The sequence below is a fragment of the Lichenostomus cassidix genome, chromosome 17 (assembly GCF_008360975.1).
Source record: "Lichenostomus cassidix isolate B80296 chromosome 17, HeHo_3.0, whole genome shotgun sequence".
Taxonomy (NCBI): domain Eukaryota; kingdom Metazoa; phylum Chordata; class Aves; order Passeriformes; family Meliphagidae; genus Lichenostomus; species Lichenostomus cassidix.
Window position 1 is genome coordinate 8,361,126 of NC_139497.1, and position 19,695 is coordinate 8,380,820.

Genomic DNA, 19,695 nt, shown 5'->3' on the forward strand with positions numbered 1-19,695 from the left:
GATCACCAGGATCCCTCACAGAAAGGCTTCTCTGGGTTTGCTAAACAAGGAGAGGTTAATTGCTGTGAGTTTAGGGTGAACTCCAAGCCTGACATCATGGAATGGTTTGGGTTGGAAGGGACCTTAAAGCTCATCCCATCCCTGCCATGGCAGGGACACCTTCCACTATCCCAGGTTGCTCCAAGCCCTGTCCAGCCTGGCCTTGGACACTGCCAGGGATCCAGGGGCAGCCACAGCTTCTCTGGGCACCCTGTGCCAGGGCCTGCCCACCCTCATTTAGTTCTTAGGAACAATTTCTTCCTACGATCTAATCTAAATATCTCCTTTTTTAAAACTGTTCCCCCAGTCATATATTCCTTCAACACCCTGTCAATAACAAATGTGCCTAAATTTCGTTTAGGTGTGATTAAAACAAAGGCTGTGCTGAGGTGCTGGGCTGAACGGGTGCATCCCCAGCACCGCAACTCAGCAGTTAGAGCGAGCAGCACTGCGAGGTAACAACAATCCCACACCTGGCACGCCGGGCAATGGAAAAACAGCCCCGCGGCTCAGGTAACGGCTCCGTGTGCGGGGCAGGCAGTTCTCAGGTGTAAACCGATCCCTGCCGAGTGTCCTCTGCCGCGTGTCCTCCATCCCAAGTGTCCTCGCCATGCTGGGCAGGCGGGAAGCTGAGGGATGGACGCGCTGGGGAAGAGCGATCCATCCCGGGCGGGCTGAGCAGGAGCGGCGGGACTTTCCATCCTGCGCACTGCCAGCCGCACGGAGCGGCGGGCAGGGCTCGGCCCGGGGCGGTGAGCGCCGATGGGCGCTGATGAGCGGGAGCGCTAATTGCGGGTCCCGCGGGGGCGGGCGCTGGGGCGGGGCGGGGGGGTCCGGTCCCGCCGCCGGGGCCGCTCTGTATAACCCGTCTCCCGGCAACGGCGGCCGCGTCACTTCCTGGGGAGCCGCCGGCGAGCGCACGGACAGGTGCAGGGGCGGCGGGGCCGGTCGGCATCGGTGCTGCCCGGGGGGCTGCGCTCCTGCCCGCCTTGGGTCTGCTCCTGCCCGGCTCCGCTCCGCTCCTGCCCGGCGTGGCGCGCTCCGACAGCAGCATCCCCCGGTGCGCTGCCGGTGCCGCGGCGATGAGCGCGGAGCTGGACGGCGTGTCCGTGCACTCCTCCTCCTCCTCGTCGGGCTCGCTGGGCTCGGCGGCAGGGCCGGCTCCGCGGCCGCTCTCGGCCAACGTGCGGCGGCTGCACCAGGCGCTCACGGCGCTGCTGAGCGAGGCGGAGCGGGAGCGCTTCATCCTCTGCCTCAACGCCTACCACGGCCGCCGCAACGTCTGCGACCTGGTGCGCTCCCTGCGCGCCCTGCTCGACGGGCCCCGCCGCCGGCAGCTGCTGCCGCTGCTGCGCCTCGTCCTGCCGCGCTCCGACCAGCTCCTCTTCGACCAGTACACGGCCGAGGGGCCCTACCTGCCGCCGCCCGGCCGCCCCCCGCCGCCCCCCGCCCCGCCGCCGGTGGTCCCGGGCGAGCTGCGGCAGGTGACGCTGCGCCGGAGCAAAGCCCACGAGGGTCTGGGCTTCAGCATCCGCGGCGGCGCCGAGCACGGCGTGGGCATCTACGTGTCGCTGGTGGAACCGGGCTCGCTGGCCGAGCGGGAGGGGCTGCGCGTCGGCGATCAGATCCTGGGGGTCAACGGCAAGTCCCTGGACAGGGTGACCCACGCCGAGGCGGTCAAGGTGAGGCGGCTCCGCACCGGGCTCCGGATATTTCCTCCATCCCGCCTCGTCCCGGGCTCCGCTGCGCGCCCCGTCCCTCTCCGGTGCCTGTCCGTGTCCCCCCGCTCCTTCCTTCCCTCCCTGGCAGTCGTCCCCGTGCGCCCCGTCCTGCCTCATCCCTCCCCGGCTCCATGCGCTGCTCCATCCCCATCAGCCGGTGGGACCGGAGCCCCCCGGTGCCTCTCCAGGACGCGGCGCTGGGAACCCGCAGCCCTCGGCGGAGCGGAGTCGCTCCGGCTTTACATCGCGCCGGCGACACCGTGCGGGACCAGCCTTGCGCGGAGCCCGGGCGGAAAGTTTGCGGTGGGAATAGCGGTGCCCGCTGATAGCCCGGCCGGGACCGAGCTGCCGGGGTGGCTCCGGGCACGGCAGGCTCGTCCCGCTCTTTTGTCGCGTCTCTGAAACGCAGCCGTGCTGCTCGTGGCTCGCTTGCAGCTTGAGAAGCTCGTGGAAGCTGGAAATCTGCGGGAGCCGGGTTTGAAGGGATGAACTCCAGCCGCTCTATTGGGTTTCTGCTCGCAAAAATGGGGAAACTGAGGCACGGAGAAGCAGAGCAGCCCCCTGAGGGCTGCATCGTGCCCGGAGCAGGAGCAGATCCCCGATCCCCCTCTGAATATTCCAGGGGGAGAAGGAGAACAGTTACACAACTGAAGGGCTCCTGCTCTCCCAGCACGGCTCCATATGCCCTGGAGACCTGTTGTGGTCCATAACAGCATGGGGGCTATCGATAAAAGCTTTAATGTGGGAGGAGAACTCCATAAACTGTGGGATTTTCACCTGAAACCCGGTGTTTTGAGGCAAATCTATGACTGAGTGACCCAAACCCTTCCCAGAGCCGATCTTGTGGCTGGTGGGCTCCACTCGGAGCATTCCCGAGGCACAAACCTATCGAGCAGGAGAATTGACTTTTAGAGCAGCAATTTGTAGGCAGCGTGTGGAGAGCTGGGATCTGGCATGACAAGGCTGTTCTCCAGCTGTTTGTGCTTTAATTTTTCCATAATAAGCTCAAGTGGTTCTGTTGGGAGCCTGTTCCATGTGGAGCGTTCCTCTGACAGCACATTAATCTTGCACAGCCTTGAACAGTTCCTCCCTGCCGGCCTGTGGGTTCCCTGCCCCGGCTTAAATCAGTGCCCCGGGCAAGGGCACGACTTCCAGGCTGGAAATGAGTCCTTGGTAATCTGGAGACCAGAGGAAAGATTTGTAGGAATTCTTCTTTCTTGCTCCTAATGATGGGACAACAACAGTGTAAGCTTTCAGTCGTTACTCTGCAATTTTGTGCCTCGGAGATTGCAAATCCCCCACATTTTGGTTGTGGTGTTGGGATGGAGAGGAACCAGGTGTCAGGAATGCTCTGCTCCATGACTTCATCTCCAACTCATCCCACTCTGCTGGGTAATTCACATCACTTTCTGTTTGTTCTCTAATATAATGTAATTGATGCCTTTTAGACATTATTAATTTTGAGTGAAACTAAGTGCTTCCTGCACAGAAATAATTCCTGGAGGATGTGGCTTGCCAAGAGCTATATTTTGTTAATAGGAGCCTGATAGGAAAAAGCAGCTCAGAAATTGTCTCCTTGTGAGCTGAACTTCTTTCAACAACAAATTCGTCACTCGCTCTGTGTTGGCACCTTCTTGAGCCCCTGGGTTACATTTATGAGCCACATTGTGGTGGTGGAAACATTTTGCTTGGGAAGAGTCGCAGAGTGATTTACAGTACAGCTCTAATAAATCCTTTGGAGATTCTAAAATGAAGCAAGTGTTAATTTGCCCTCAGATGCTGCATTTGGAAGGGGGAAATGAAGAGCAGATCGTGTTCAGCGACGCTCAGGGGCAGCATTTGAAGGTTTAAGGTACAGTTAATATTTTGGGTGTCAATCAGAGTGTCAGAGCTGCAGGGATGGTGATGGGTGGCTTGATCCTGTGCTCTCTGCTTCCCCTTGAAGCCTGGGGTCTGGGGCTCAGGCTGGGTGCATTGACAGCTCTGCAGAGGCTTCTGGCCATGGTCTGGTGGCCTCAGGCAGAGCAAACCTCGCTGTGTCCTGCTCTCCTCACTGGTGGCTCTTGGGCTGCCCTGGAGTGGGTCAGTGAAGAGAGGAACGTCAGCTCAGTTGGTCAGAGCATAGTGCTCATACCCCAGCACTGGGGATTTGATCCCTTTAGTGGCTGTTCAGTTAACTCACTGATCCTTGTGATGCCTTCCAGCTCAGACAGTTCTGTGATTCTGTGACAACCCAGAGCTGGGTTTGCTCCTGGAATTCGAACATACGCTGCTTTCGGGATCAAATGCAGAGACAGACAGCTGAGGAGAGAGACTTTGTTAGCACAGCCCGTGGCTGTGTAGCTGATCTCAGACTCTGCCTGCTGCTCCAGAGCAGGGGCTGTGCTGAGCTCCCTCAGCCAGAAGGTGTGTGCTCAGAGCTCAGCTCCAGCCCTGCGTGTGCAGCGCTGCTCCGGCTCCTGCTGCGCTCCCCTCCCGCCTGTCCTGCAGCCAGCAGCTGTCTGTCCAGCCCAGCCCCGCCATCCATCACGGTCCCAACGTGCTGTGCTGACAGCAGTTGTCACAGCTCGTTGTTGGGCTCTGTTGAGCGCAGGGCTCTGGAGGGCTGATGGTTTCACATCGCGCTCCCCGGGCTGAGCGTGACAAACTTCCCGAGCCACAGACCCACTTTGTGCCTCTCGGGCTGCTCGAGGTGCCTGGCTGTGGCTGTGGCAGCGAGGCAGCTGCTCGGGCAGAGCAGGGAATAAACACAACGTCAGGATTTGTTTGTGCAGCCTTGGATGAGCATTCCCACAGCAGCCTCTGCGTTCCTTTCACAAGCCGTGCTAGCTCTGTTGCCTTTCCGTGCATGTCTGGCCATGCAGGAGCAGCCCAGCTGCTTTTATCCCTCCTCTCGAGGAAGACAGAGGTGCTGCCAGTGGGGTAGCAGCAATTTCTGTTTACTCCTGGTGTTTTCAGGCATCACTCAGTGATGCACCCCGCAGCAGATGAGAACTGCCACAGCACTGGGCAGAGAGAACACAAGCAGTGACCTGTGTGATGTCCAACTCCAAGCTGACTGCTGGCCCGTGAGCAGTGCAGTGTTTGCAGATGTTTTAGTGTGAATTAGATAAAGAGTGGCGTTCCGACTTCAACCACAGGATTAGCTCAGCACTCCAAATCAATTCCCTTAATGACCAGCTTCTTAACCTTTATGTGAGCACGAGAGTTTTATGCCTTGTCTCCTCGGCGCTCGGCTGTTTCATCCAAATCCAAATTAAATGACTCCATTACAATTACAGCTCCATCATTGCAGCATTCAAGAGTGCACTTTAGTGAAAGATCACCAGCATTTGAATTATGGGGTAAGTGGAGAAGTTTGTGTTGTCTGCCATAATTTTAGAGCTCGCTTGGCTTTTATCAGCCTTGTTATTTAGGACATTATACTGTGTCTATACACTATATTTATATTTATTTTACTACGTATATATAGTATAACTGCTATGTTTTAGCAGTTGTGCTGAAAGTTTGTATTGATAAATTATCATGTTTTACCCAGCGGGTTTAAAATCAAGGCGTTTGTGGCTTTAGACCATCTAAATGTTACCCAGGGAGGTGTTTCTCCAATACTCTGGGGATGACATTAAATTCACATTCTCTTTTCCCTCCCCACCCCTTACTTTTGTTGCTTTGCAGTGAATTTTTTGTGTCCTTTGAATAAAAGGACATCTAGGGAGGGAGGGGACGAAAGAAAGTGGAAAGATGGCTCATTCCTGATTTAGGATTTGGCTTAATGAGCTACCCCAGCCCTAAAGAGCTGCACTGACTCCATTGGCTCTGCTGTTCCTGCTGACAGCTGGGCAAATCTGGATCAGCTTGACCAAAATCACCCAAACTCCACTAATTTCTGTGTGCTGGGCTTGGGCAGTTTGAGTTTTTGGTGTAAATCTGGGATGGCTTTGCTGTCACTGGGCTGGAATTAAGTTTATTCTGAAGGAACTGGGGTAGTTCAGGTTGCCTGTCTTGGGTTTTTCAGCAGTGGAGAGAGGCTGGGGCTTGGCTGCAGGCATGGAGGGGTTTGGGGACAGCTTGGCATGAGGCAAGCTGTGGCTGACAGGGCAGAAGGTCCAGGATGTGGCACTGCCAGCCTGTCCTGTGTGTCTCTGTGACTGCCCTGCCTGAAGGGAGGGAGATCACAGCACATCCCCAGGCTGGGATGGACAGAGATCCCATCCCTTCTCATCCCCAGCCACCACCATCTCTCTGTTCAAGCAGAGCTTTTCACTCCCTCCAGCCTTTCCATCTCCTGCTCCGATGGAAGTGTCAAGTGGCCATTTAAAAATAATTAAAAGGAGATTAAAATTCCTTTTATGTCCTGTTGCTGTGGTTTTTCATGCTGGCAAACAAGGCGATCTCTTCAGAGACTGTAATATTTCAGAAGAGGCAGAAAAGGCCCCAGGTGTGGGATTGCTAAAAGACCTCTGAGAAATGACAGAAGAGATGTGCAGCCCTGAGCCTCAGAAACATATTTAGAGCCATTTTCCTTTCCAGACAGCTTACAGTAAAGCAAATTTCATTTCATTGTTTCTTGTGATGCTCAATGAATTGATTATTGTGACTTGACACTACTTATTTAATCACCACTCAGAGGAATGAATGCAGCTTGGTTGGGCTGGGTTTTGACCCTTCCAGGACCTTGGAGCAGTGGATGATCACCCACAGGCACGGCTGGGATGACTGAGGAGTGCAGGCAATCCATTGATCCCTGATCCTGAGCAGATACCAGCCATGCTCCTTTAACTGCTGCGTCCTTATCGCCGCCTCTATATTTTTAGAAGGCACTAAAGAAAGGCTTGAAACTTCTCCCCTTCCCTGGGGAGCTCGGGGAGCTGGAGCATGGAAAAGGAGGATGTGACTAGCATCTACCCCAATAGTTAGAGTGCCAATCTCTGCCTTCATCTCTGCATCTGTTTGGAAACAAAAAGCCCAAGAAGTGCACTCAAAAAAGCACTCACAGCTTAGCAGGCAGGTGCTGTGCCATGCCAGGGCTCCTGCTCTGCCCTTCTGCCCTGCAGTTTCCATTTCACCTCCCGGAGTCAGCTGAGCTCAGAGAGAGAGGGTGGGAAGTGTAAAGGCAGCAGGATCTCCCTGTAGGAAAAAGGGAGAGGGAAAACCTCCAACTCTTGAACTTGGAGGCATCTGCATTTAAAATGACTTCTGGTGCTCATTAAGGGCTCCTGGCAGTGGCAGTGGCAGAGCAGGGATGTGGTGAGGGATGTTCCTGGTTTCGGGGGCAGAGCTGGAGCTGTGGTGGAGCAGGTTTGAGCGCTGGACAGTCACTGTGAGCTCATCTGAGCTTCCAAATTAACTAATTAATGAATGCCTGGTGTGCCTTGGGGTGGGGAGAGCCTGCACACCCAGCCAGGGGCTGTGGGAATGTGGGTTCAGCTGTCCCACCTGGGTTAGCAGTTGCTCGTGCCACTGATCTCCCTCCGTGGGCAAGTTACTCAGTCATCTGTTTCCCTTCATTTCACCAGCAAATCACAATCAGCTCTAATGAAATCAAATGGCTTTATACTGATGCAAAAGATTGGAATGAGTGCCTTAATCTCTCCTCTCCTCATAATGCAAGGATGATAGGAGTTGGCAGCAGGACTGCCTTGTTCATCAGGGTTAGCATTGTCAGGGCAGCCTGGAGTTCTTGCAGCATCGATGTTATTTAGTGAGCTCCTTGGAAATAAACAGTTTTGCCTCAGCAGAGAAATTGATAAGATAACCTGAAGGATAAAAGCTTATTTCCTTCTAGTGCCCATTGGAAGAAAACACAAGTGTCAGAAGTGGTGAATTAAAATATTCTATACCCAGTTCCTCTGTCCTCAGGGAAGACAATGGATTTTCTTGACACTTCCCTCAATGCCACGGAGAATTATTCAGCTCTAAATGCCCTCAGTTAAAGTGACAAAGCATCTGCTGATGTGATTTGCCTTGGGTCCTTTTGACTGGATGCTCTGTGAGTTCTCCCTGTCACGAGCACCAAGTATTTGGTAAATCCAGGTGAAGCAGAGCCCTGGAGGAGCTCAGGTCCTGCCAGCTGCTTCTTGCTGGGCTCAGGAATTGTCTCAGAGCCCCTCAGGGTGGGAGGTGCTGGCAGAGGGGCTGGAGGGGACTCTGCTCCGTGCAGGCTCTGCCTGGATGTCCTCAGTGCTCAATCCAGAGTCCTCCTCACTTCCCCCACATCGATTCTTCCGAAGTTTTTCCACCAAAGAACTAATCTTGTTTAGACAACATGCCCTTGGTGTTTCACATCACAGCTCCCAGCGCTGCTTGGTGTGGAGCAGAAGGAGGAGACCCGAGGAAGCAGGAGGCAGTGCTTTAATCTCCACTTCCCTAATGCCTCCCTCCTGCCCTGAAAGCATCCCAGCAGCTTTGGTTTGGTTTGATTTCCACAATTATGTGGAGTTTTCTGCTCTTCTTCTAATGATACCAGGCTTGCCTGAGGGCTGCAGTGGGCAGGGAGCAGCTGGGAGGGCTGGGAGGCTGCAGGGTGGGCATGGGGAGCTGTCAGCCCTCGGAGGGCTGGGGGAGAAGATGCTGGAGCGATGATTTCACTCGACCTTTCCAGGTGAAAGGAACATGGGCTTCCTGATGCCTTGGGGCTAGATGTGTGCAATCACCATAATTATGCCTCGATCTGCATTGATTTGCATAAGTGCCACTGCTTGAAAGCCCAACTGCTGTCACCTTTGCCTCGGCAGAGCGGGAGAGGTTGGACTGAGCCTGCAATTGCCACTTGTCCCCCTGCGGGGAGGCTCTGTCACACCCCTCATCCCCCGGGCTGTGGTACCCTCTGCTGTCCCTCCCTCTGGAGTCCCCCAGCCTTCCTGAGAGTGTCCTGCTGTCCCCACCTGCCTCTGGGTCACCTTTTCCATGTTCTGCTTCTCTCCATTCCCACACGGGGATGAGTTGTTTGCCCACATCAGAGCATTCCAGGCTCCCAGCTCCCTGGGTTTGTCAGGCAGTGTGGGGATGGGATACACTCAAAATCATGGAATCACAGGCTGGTTTGGGTTGGAAGGGACCTTAAAGCTCATCCAGTTCCACGGGAAGGGACATCTTCAACTGTCCAGTTTGCTGCAAACCCCATCCTTGGACACTTCCTGGGATCCAGGGGCAGCCACAGCTTCTCTGAGCAACACTTGATCCAAAATATCTAATTTCCAACTGCAGTCTGGGGCAGGGGACAGCCTCTCCCTGCTTTACCTGGCAAATTTGGCCTTAACCAGTTGTGTAGTGGGAGCTGCAATAGCCTTTCATCCATCCTGCCTGCAGATTATCCCTGGAGCAAACTTTTTAGGGCAGGAAGTGCCTCTGCCTGCTGCCCTGTCTTGGCAGAGGAGCCTTTTAGCTGCTGTGGCTCAATCCCTCTCCCCGTAAAAGCTGCTGAGGTCCTGTCCCTGCACTCCCCTCCCCAGCAGCCACAGGGTTCATTCCCACTGCCAGCAGGATTGTTTTGCTCAACCCATCTGATCCCACAAGTCTAAACCCACCTGAGCCCAGCAGGAGCACCCCGGGATGGAGCAGGGAACAGCGGCTGGACAAACTTCTGCCGATCGCTGCCTGCAGGCTGCCGGAATGTGCTGTAAAAGCTCCCTCTGCCTCCCTCCTGTGGTACCTCAGCGTTTCTTTCTTTGCAGCTTCACTCCAAGCCCGTGCCTTACTTTTTCTGGGACTTGCTGCCCAATTCCTGGCGTTTCAGTGATTGATAACCTCTGCACTGACCTTTGGAGCTCGCCAGCGGAGCGATGCCCATTATCCCAGAGCCATTATCCCATACCCATTATCCCAGAGCCAAACCAGCTCCGGCGAGGCTGTTCCTGCCGGAAGAAAAAGCAGCTCGAGGCTGTGGCGAGGGGGAGGATGGCTCAGTGAATGCTCCCGGTATCCAACTGGGATCTGCCCACTCCCGGCTCCATGGGAGCCGATTGCTCCTTTCATTAGCGGGGAAGGTCAATGAGGGGCTGTGGCCCTGCCAGGAGGATCCTGGCGGCTAATTGCTGTTGATTCCTGACATCTGGGCTCCTTCTGGGGGGATTTTTGAAGATGCTTTGTCACAGCCTTTCCGGGCTGCTGAGGAGTGGGAGAAGTGAGGGGGGAATGGTGAAGGTGTGGGACTGGCAGGGTTGCAGAGGGGTGGCAGCTGCCAGGCTGGATCCTGGGAAAGAACAGGATGGACTGGGAGTTGTTTGGGTTCTATGGGGTTTTTAAAAGGTAACTGTGGCACATGAGATGTGTGTTTCCTCTTTTGATCAGTTTAAACGATCTCCTTCCCTCTCATGGAGCTTGACAGATAATTAAATGGAGTGTTGTTAGGGGATCAGTGGCCTCGTGGAATCAATCTGCTCCTCTCTCTGGCACTTGCTGCTTCTGCTGACATTTCTGGCCAGTTGGTGACTGTTTCCCTGCTAAAGGTTTTGGCACTAATTCCCAGGTTCAAACCAATGATTTCTTTAAGCTAGGCTGCTGGCAGGTGTGCTTGCCTGCTGTGGTGCCATTCCTAAACCTCCCACCCCACGCTCCTCAAACACTTCAGAGGTGAGGCAAAGCCAAATCTTAGCCGAGGCTGGAGCAAAACCCAGCAGCACTGAAAGCACCCAGCAAATCCCTGGAATGGCCTGAGAAAGGAGGTGGAGATGAAACCTGCACTGTGTGATTCTGCAGAGGGGATTAAGGAGGTGGAATTTGTTGTTTAGTGGTGGCTGGGTGAGGTTCAGTTTGCCCATCAGATAATGGGATTTCCCAAATAACTTGCAGGATGAGCTCTGCTGGGGGTTTGTGGGGTTATCTCTGCAGGCACTGCACACAGGACAGGTTGTGGCTGGGAGGAAGAAGTTGTCCCTGGTGGAACTCCCATCCAGAGCCTGTCCTTTGGGAATGTCCCCCTGTGCTGGGCACTGCTGGGGCAATGCCTCAAGGACTGTGTCCAGCTCTGGGCCACTCAGTTCAGGAAGGACATGGAGGAGTTGGAGCTCCTCCAGGAAGGGAATGGAGCTGGGAAGGGCTGGAGCAGCAGGAGAGGCTGAGGGAGCTGGAAAGGAGCTCAGCCTGGAGCAAAGGAGGCTCAGGGGGACCTTGTGGCTCTGCACAGCTGCTGACAGGAGGGGACAGCCAGGGGGTCAGGCTGTGCTCCAGGGAACAGGGACAGCAGGAGAGGGAACAGCCTCAGGCTGGGCAGGGGAGGCTCAGGGTGGACAGCAGGAGGAATTTCTCCATGGAAAGGGTGCTCAGGCCTTGGCAGGAGCTGCCCAGGGAGGTTTGGAGTGCCCATCAGTGCAGCATTTCTGCCTGTGCAGGGAGGTGGATGGGAGCTCTGCTCTCCCAAAGCTCAGCACAGCACTGCTGGTGGGTTCTGGCCTGGTTTGGATGCAGGTGGAAGCTTCTCCCCCTTGGCTCACCTGGTGCCTCATCACTCTGCAGCTCCTGCTGCCAAGCACTTTGGTCAAGTCTGGTTCAGAGTGTGGAGGCACAAAGGGTTTGGAGGTCTGTGCCAGATCCTGTCCCTGTGCCTGCTGAGCTTCAGTGTGGAGCACATGCCATGCTGGTATCTCAGGGAAAACGAGGGAAAACTGCTTCCCTCTCATCTCACAGCCATGGCAGCTGCAGTTTAAGGAGCCTGGTGGAAAAAATGCTTCTCGGGAGCTCAGATGTTTGAGCAGAACTGAGTTTAGTCATCACCAGGTTGGGGAAAGGGTTTGTGCTCCTCACAGGGAACAGTTTCATCCCAATATCCCATCTGATTTTACCATCCTTCAGCAAGAAGCCATTCCTTCCTGTCCTATCACCACATGGCCTTGGGAAAAGTCCCTTTGAAAGTCCCTTAAAACTTTTTGTGAGTGTCATTGTCCTCCCCCACCTGTGGTCACCCGAAAGGTCTCCTAAAGGTGCAGGTCACCAGGTGACCAGATCCAAAGCTGTGTCCTGAAGGGCTCCTAAAGGCAGGGAAGGTCTCTGATGAGCTTCTCTTCCAGCCCTGCCCTGGGCTTTAGCAGTGCGAGTTTTTTGGGAAGGAAGCTCTGTGCTGGGCAGGAAACTGCTTGAGACAGCTCAGTAAATGTACCAAGGACTCCCCAGAGTGTCCCCAGCCTGCTGCAGCTCACTGTCACCAGCAGTGTCCTGGTGAGCACTGCCAGCTTCTGTTCCCTGCCATGTCCCCTCTGTATGGAGCTGCCAGGGAGGCCTGGCTAGTCCTGCTGCCTCCAGCTGTGCAGCTGCTCCCTCCCCTCGGGCTCTCTGCTGTCACCTTCATGCATAAAACATCTCCCTGCAGCCTGACATCTGCTCCTGGTGGCCTGAGATGTGCTCCCGGTGGCCCTGTCAAGGCAGCTGCAGGGGGACATAAAAATGCTCTTGTAAATCTCTGGCCTCTCATCCCTGCCAGCCTCCCAGTGCCTCCAGAGAGCTGTTCCTGCTGCTCTTCCTGCCCTGCCAGGGGATGACATTTGGCTGAGGCTAAATGTCTGTGCCAGGCTCCATCAGGCACCCCTGCCCTGGCCTGGGGCAGGCTGTGACACTGCACGGTGCCATGGAACCTCTCCCTGTCCCTGCTGCTTTCTGCTGTGCCTGGTGTCTCCTCGGTGTGCTACAAACCCCAGAGGGTTTTCTTTGCTCCTTTCTCCTCTGCTTTCAGCATGGAGTCTTTAAGGAGGGAAGGGGATCTCTGTGCCACGTCCAGCCTTTCCTTAGACACCTCCAGGGATGGGACTGCAGCACCTCCCTGGGCAGCCCCTTCCAGTGTTTAATCACCCTTTTTGTGAAGAAATTCCTGCTGCTGTCCACCCTGAGCCTCCCCTGGCCCAGCCTGAGGCTGTTCTCTCTCCTCCTGTCCCTGTTCCCTGGAGCACAGCCTGACCCCCCCTGGCTGTCCCCTCCTGTCAGCAGCTGTGCAGAGCCACAAGGTCCCCCTGAGCCTCCTTTGCTCCAGGCTGAGCTCCTTTCCCAGCTCCCTCAGCCTCTCCTGCTGCTCCAGCCCTTCCCAGCTCTGTTCCCTTCCCTGGGCACTCTCCAGTTCTTCCTGAACTGAGTGGCCCAGAACTGGACACAGCATTCAGCAGGCGATGCTGTGCAGCCTTCAAAGAGGTTCTCTAGAGATGCCTTCAGTCTGGATGAACAACGATCCTTTCAGGGGGTTCTGTACCCCACCTCGCAGGGGTCACCCTGCCCTGGTGGCTCTGGGGTAGGTGACAAGGGTCCCTGCACCCTCAGCTCCTTGAGTGCCATAGAGGTCAGCCCACCCTGCAGCCTGGCAGGGCCACAGAGCCCATGGCAGAGCTGTCCCCTGGGGTGGGCAGAGGGCTCCGAACTTGCTCCATCGTCCCAGGGAGAGCTGGGCAGGATGGAGGGTGGTGAGGAGCTCTGGCAGCCCAGCTGAGCTCTGTGTGCCTGCAGGGAGGGAGGAGATCACCTCTGAGGGATTGGGAAGCTGCAGGAGCAGGGGCTGGAGCTGCTGAGCAGCCCAGGGGGGAAGTGCTCTGCAGCTATCCTGGTGGGGCTGTTTGCCATCCTCATGCCAGCCCCTCCAGGACATGGTGACCTTGGGAGCATGTGACAAGTTCTCAGCCAAGGAGATGGCTCTGTGATGGAGATGCTGGACTTTGAGCTGGATTCTCTGTGCCTCTGGCAGGGAGGGACAGGAGTGCTGCCAGGCCAGGGCTGGGATCCAGCCAGCCCAGTATTCCTGACAGTTTCACCCTTTCCTGAGGAGCTGCTGCTTTGAGCTCTTCCCAGCCACAAGCTTTGCTCAGCAGCTTCTCTGCTCAGTGGGGACAGGAGACCTTGCAGGAGCAGCTCATCAAAATGATGTATATTTGGGGAAAAAAAACCCCAAACAGCTCCTTTCTGAGAGCAGATCTGCAGTGCTGATGTTCCTGAGGCCTCTGGAGAGATCAGCACTTCCAGCTGTCCCCAGGGAGAACTCCTAGGTGTTAATTCAAGTTTCCTGTGTCAGCTTCTCACAGTGGAAGCTGAAGGGGCAGCAGAGCGACTGCAAATCACCTCCTCTGGGCCCCAAGGTCATCTCTGTGCATGCTGGTTGGAGTGTATGTGTGTATTTAGTAATTATTGCACTCATTAATTGACTGCTTGTGCTGGGGAAGGCAGCTGGTAACTAAATGGCTGAATTTCTGGCAGTGCTGTCAATGTTCCCTGAAGGCATCAGGAGCTGTTCCAATAGCAGGGTTTGCAGTTCTGGGAACAGAGCTAAGGCTTTTCCCACCCTGGGTGTTGTTTGCTGCCAGCATGGTCATTGAGAGGCTGACATCCATGCTGAGCCTGGACAGAAGGCTCCAGCAAGACCTTGGAGCACTTTCCAGTGCCTAAAGAGGCTCCAAGAAAGCTGGAGAGGGGCTTTGGACAAGGATCAGTGCTGCCCTCCTCCAGCACTGCTCCCTGCCCTGCTCTGACTCCTCTCCAGAGCTGCAGAAGCTTCTCAGTGCTGAATTCAGCCCATCCTGGGCGCAGCTCTGCCCACCTCACCTCCCCACTCTGCTCTTTCCCTGCCTGATGGGAAAGGTTTCCTCTGTGTTTTCTCAGCAGCAGCAGCAGCAGCTTTGCCTTAACTCTGCTGCAGCCAGGAGAGAACAGAAAAATCCCAGCTTTTCCCACCAGCTTTCTATGCAGCTCCATCATTCAGCTGGTGGCTGCAGAGGAGCTGGAGATCTTTGATCCTCCAGAGCTGAGTCCCTGGATCCCTGCAAGTGTCCAAGGCCAGGTTGGACAGGGCTTGGAGCAGCCTGGGATAGTGGAAGGTGTCCCTGCCCATGGCAGGGGTGGCACTGGGTGGATTTAAGGTCTGTTCTAATCTGTGTCCCTTGTGCATGTGGAGGGTTGGATCTCAGAGTGCATTTCTGCCCTTCCTGCTGCATTTCAGATCTTTCCTCAGGTGTTTCTGTGAGGCTTTCTTGTGCCTCTTGGCACTTTTATCTAATTTTTTACAAAATAACCCCCAATTTTTGTCTTCCAGAGCAAAGCTGTGTCCCCCCAAAGCCCAGGTGGCCCTGTGGGCATTAACCCCTTGTCCTTGGCTTGCCTTGCAGGTGCTGAAGGGCTGCAAGAAGCTGAACCTGTCGGTGCACTCGGTGGGGCGCATCCCAGGGGGCTATGTCACCAACCACATCTACACCTGGGTGGACCCCCAGGGCCGCAGCGTGTCCCCTCCCACGGGGCTGCCCCACCACCAGAACAGCTCCCTGCGCAGGGACAGCGAGAAGAGGAGCCACCTCCAGCTCCTGCAGGAGGGTGATGAGAAGAAGGTGAGCAAAGGGGACCCTGGGGATTTCACCCCGTGCAGGTCCCAAGCCTCTTTGTTCCCCCTGGGCTTGCTGTCTGTGTGGTTCTCCACTGGGATGGCTCATCTCTCCTTTAGGATCCTGGATTTCTCCCTCAGGCTGGAGCTTGCCCTCTGTCTGCCCTGAGGAGTCCTGTGGGATGGGGTGGGTTGGGTTGGCTTTGTTGGTGTTTGGCACAGGGAGAAGCTGGGCTGGAGGTGAGGAATTGTGCAGCTGCAGCCTGGGCTGGCAGGGAGGGTCCTGAAGTGGCTTTTAAAGCTTTTCCCAACAGGAGGCTGGGAGAAGGGACTGATATCCATGTCCAGCCTGCAGAAAGGAAAGCTCTGGGGAGACCTCAGAGCACCTTCCAGTGTCTAAAAGGACTCCAAGAGAGCTGGAGTGGGACTTTGGAAAAGGGATAGAGGGACAGGACACAGGGAATGGCTTCAAACATCAGATAGTAGGCTGAGATGGGATAATACGATGGAATTGTTCCCTGTGAGGGTGGGCAGGCCCTGGGATGGAATTCCCAGAGAAGCTGTGGCTGCCCCTGGATCCTGGCAGTGTCCAAGGCCAGGCTGGACAGGGCTTGGAGCAGCCTGGGACAGTGGAAGGTGTCCCTGCCATGGCAGGGGTGGGAATGGATGATCTTTAAGGTCTCTTCTGATCTGTGTCCCTTGTGCATGTGGAGGGCTGGACCTCAGAGTGCATTCCTGCCCTTCCTGCTGCATTTCAGATCTTTGCTCAGGTGTTTCTGTGAGGCTTTCTTGGGTCTCTGGGTGGATCTATCGAAGTTAAAAAAAAAACCCTCTAACTTTTCATCTTCCAAAAATGCTCTAAAATAAACTAGATAATTTTCTCTTTCCATCTTGGGGGAGGCAGCCTGAGCCAGGAGGGCTCTGTGTGAAAGGGAAAGAGGAGCAAGGAAGGGAATTGCTTCTGTAGTGACCCCAGGGGAGTGTGGCCAGTGCTGGCCCTGGATCCTGGGCCTCTGGCAGCAGGAAACCATCAGCACATCGAATTTCCAGCCCTCCTTGAAACAGACCTTGGTGTAAGGGAAGCCAGCACAGGGTGCTCGAGCTGCAATATCTGATCCTGGGGATTTGATGTCTCCTGTCCCTCACACTTCCATGGCCAGGCAGAGCTCCAGAGGTGTCACTGCACAGTCCCAGTGCTCGGGTGCCATGCAGTGAGGCACAGCTGGAGGGACAGATGGGTGAGGAACCTCATCCTGTTCAAGCAGGATGTGGTGTTTCCTCATTGCCACCCATGGAATATCAAAGGACTCTCCTAGGATAAGCACAGACTTCCCAAAGACATGGAATTGTGTGGAGCCTTGATTGTTGCCTTCTTTGTATCCCAATATCGCTCTGTCTGTGCCCAGAATGTCCTCAGCTCCTGGAAACACTGCAGAAGGGTCTGTGAGTTCCATCTCAGCCAGAGGGACAGAAAAATCTAATCGAGGATGAGGCAGTTTGCTGATGAAATATTCATGTGGGCCACGAGGGAGAGAAGGGCCTATTATTTTTATTTTGAGAAGAGGAAAGCAGGAGCTGCTGGCTGGTGTCCCCCACCCTCTGCCCCTCGGTGTCACCTTGGCAGAGCAGTTGTGTCTGTGCACATCATCCCTTCAGTCCCTGCTGGCTGTGCACAGGGAATGCTCAGAATCCTGCAGCTGAACAAGGGGTCCTGAGCACTTGCAGAGCCCTGGGAAGATCTGCCAGCCCTGGCTGTGCTCCTGCTCGTCCTGGTGACCTCCTGGCCTCAGCAGCCTTGCCCAGGTGGGAGGAGTGGCTTTTCCAAAAGCTGAGCTTGTCCTTGCATTCCTTGGTGCTGCTCCACACACTCAGGTGACTCTTTGCTTTCTTCAGAGAATTTTGAGTTGGAAAAGACCTTAAAGCTCATCCAGTGCCACCCCTGCCATGGCAGGGACACCTTCCACTGTCCCAGGTTGCTCCAAGCCCTGTCCAGCCTGGCCTTGGACACTGCCAGGGATCCATGGGCAGCCACAGCTTCTCTGGGAATTCTATCCCAGGGCCTGCCCACCTTCAGAGAGAAGATTTCCATCCTAATATCCCATCTAAGTCTACTATCTGATAGTTTGAAGCCACTCCCTGTGTCCTGTCCCTCTATCCCTTGTAAAGAGTCCCTCTCCATCTTTCCTGCCTCTCCTTCAGGCCCTGCAAGGTCACAATTCAGTCACCCCAAAGCTTCTCCTCTCCAGGCTGAACAATCCCAGCTCTGCCAGCCTTTCCTCCCAGCAGAGCTGCTCCATCCTCTGACCCCCTTGGTGCCTCCAATGGATTCACTGCAGCAGAGGATCCTGCTGTGACCCCAGGACAGGGTGCTGGATGCCCCTCTGTTAACCTGGGAAGAATCCATGGGAATTGCAGGAAATATTTGAAGCTTGCAGTGATGGGATGGAGAGATGGGATGGAGAAGGAGTGTTGAACCTCTTCCTGTCCCACTCCTTGGTGACACCAGCAGGGACATTGCTCACTGCTGTCAGTGCCCAAGGCTTGGAATGCACTTTGCAATCACCTCCACTCCTGATTTCCTGTCTGTAAGACCAGAAAAAAAGAAAATGACTGGATGCTGCAGCTCTGAAATGCTCGAGGCTGCCCAGACACCTCCACATCCAGGGGTGCCTTGCTGTGCCAGCTGATGGTGGGAGCAATTCCTGCTGCTCCAAGGCTGCTGGCAGCAAGCCCCCCTGGCTGGGGCTGGACAGGGGTTATTTCTGGGGCATTTTCTGCACTCAGGCTGCAGGGCATGGATGGGCTGTATCCTGAATTATTGAGCAGCATGGAGGGGTGCAAACCTGTCCCAGAGCAGGGGAACCACCTGCCTCCAGCTTTCTCTCTTCCTATTTGTATGTGTAGATTCCTAAGTAGCTATGGAAATATAATTATGCTGAAAATGGGGTTATTCTGTTCACAAAAATGCAAATAAAGGCAACACATCCCTGGTTAATTCAGCCCTGTCAACCAGAATTGACAGCTACCGAGGCCTGTTTGATTCGTGGGTGGTTTTATATTCTGAGGGGAGAATTAGTTGGTTATTTTCTTTTTTCCCCCTGCTCTCTCCTATTTCTAATCGATCTGAATGTCCTGGAATGAATCTGCAAAGGCTTTCAAGCAGGCAGGGTTTGGGAAAACACAGCAGAGCAGCTCCAGCCCTGCAGCAGGAGGCTGGAGTGATGTGAATCCATTGCTGCAGCTCAGCACGACTGCAACACCATTAGGGTCTGAGGGATATTTCCAGCTTTTCCAAGGTTAAATTCAAGGCTGGTGGAGGCATCTGGCATCCTTCAGGCGACAGAAATAGCCCTGTCTGGCTGCCTCTTCCTCTGCATGCCTGGAAGGATGGGTTTGTCACTGAGTGTAGTGAGTTGATTATCCAGAGGCAGAAGGATTTGTTATCCAAAGGCTTGGGATGGAAAGCACCACTGTGAGGTGTGTGCTGGTGTAACTGACCCATGCAGGGATCTGTGAGGTCACCCCAGTGGGATGGAGGTGTGGAACAGGGTGGTTGGGCTCTGGCTGACCTCAGCTGGCTTTGGGCAGTGCTTCAGCTCCAAAGGCAGCATTCCTGCCCTGTGGCTTTGTCCACTTTTGTGGACACTGGGATTCCTTCCCTTCCAGCTGTGGAAAAGCCACTGTGTGAATTTGGGGAGTCCCTGGTGGGCTGGCAGCTGGCTTAGCTCTCCCCATCCTCCCCCAGGCAGAATCCATCCTGTCCTGAGCTCAACTCAGAGGACATTCTGTGTGAGCAGAGGGCAGTGCTGAGATCTGGGCAGGTTTTTGGTGTAGACGTGACTTAGCACAAGTGATGGCTCAGGGGAAGGGATGTGACAATGAAGGGCCTGCTGGGCTGAAGGAGCTGCTGGCAGGTCCAGCTCTGTGGTTGTGCAAGGTGTTACAGATCCTTGTTTTCCATGTCTGTGCTGTATTTCCCGAATTTCGTATTTTCCTGCAGTAAGGACAGAATTCCCTGCAGCTGAAATCAGTGAATCCAGTGTGCCACAGGGTTCTGCCAACAGCTTCCAGCTTCCCCACAGGTGGAGGAACACATCAGGAAGTGTGAAAGGAAGGGTTTGAACTCGTGCAAAGCCAGACACAGCAGCAGGTGACAACCCCCAGCCCCATCCCAGGATGTCCCTGCCTGCTGGAAAGCTGGGATCTGCTCCCCATGCTCCCCTTCTGCTTCAGAGCACTTGGATTTTATCATCTCTCCAGGCTGAAAGTCCTCAGGATTTGTCACAGCAGCAGCAAGGGCCATTTGTGCTGGGAATTGTCATTGATGGACTTCCAGGATCAACAGCTTATTTCATTAAAAGCACTTTGGGAACCCTCAGACAGCGAGAACTCGGAGGAGCTACTGAGCTGGGAGGAAGATGAAGTGTGCAAAGCACTCTGCCAGTGCTGGGCTGTGAGTTCTCCCAGAAACACCATTCCATCAGCTCAATTGGTGCCTTAATGTGCTTATTGCCAGGGGAGCTGCTTCTTCCTCCCAGCTTTTGGTGCAGCAGAAGAGAGAAAACATAATAAAGGGAGTGTGAACATCCTCTTGTCTTCAGGCAGTTCTGTAGCCAAAAGCAGCTGTAATTATTGTTTAAAAATATAAAATATCTGTGC

At 54.9% G+C, this 19,695-nt stretch overlaps 1 protein-coding gene across 4 annotated transcripts in view; it reads left to right on the forward strand.

Moving 5' to 3' along the window:
• Nucleotides 1–931: 931 nt before the first annotated feature.
• WHRN (whirlin) overlaps nt 932–19,695 on the forward strand; it is a 44,877-nt gene continuing 26,113 nt past the window's right edge. For 2 of the 4 annotated variants that reach the window (XM_085076352.1, XM_085076353.1), the window contains exons 1-3: nt 932–1,721; nt 5,042–5,104; nt 14,828–15,043. In XM_085076352.1, coding sequence (XP_084932478.1) covers nt 1,122–1,721; nt 5,042–5,104; nt 14,828–15,043 — 879 coding nt within the window. In that variant the 5' untranslated portion in view covers nt 932–1,121. The remainder of the gene's footprint in view (nt 1,722–5,041; nt 5,105–14,827; nt 15,044–19,695) is intronic. The other 2 variants (XM_085076354.1, XM_085076355.1) reach the window with 1 other exon arrangement.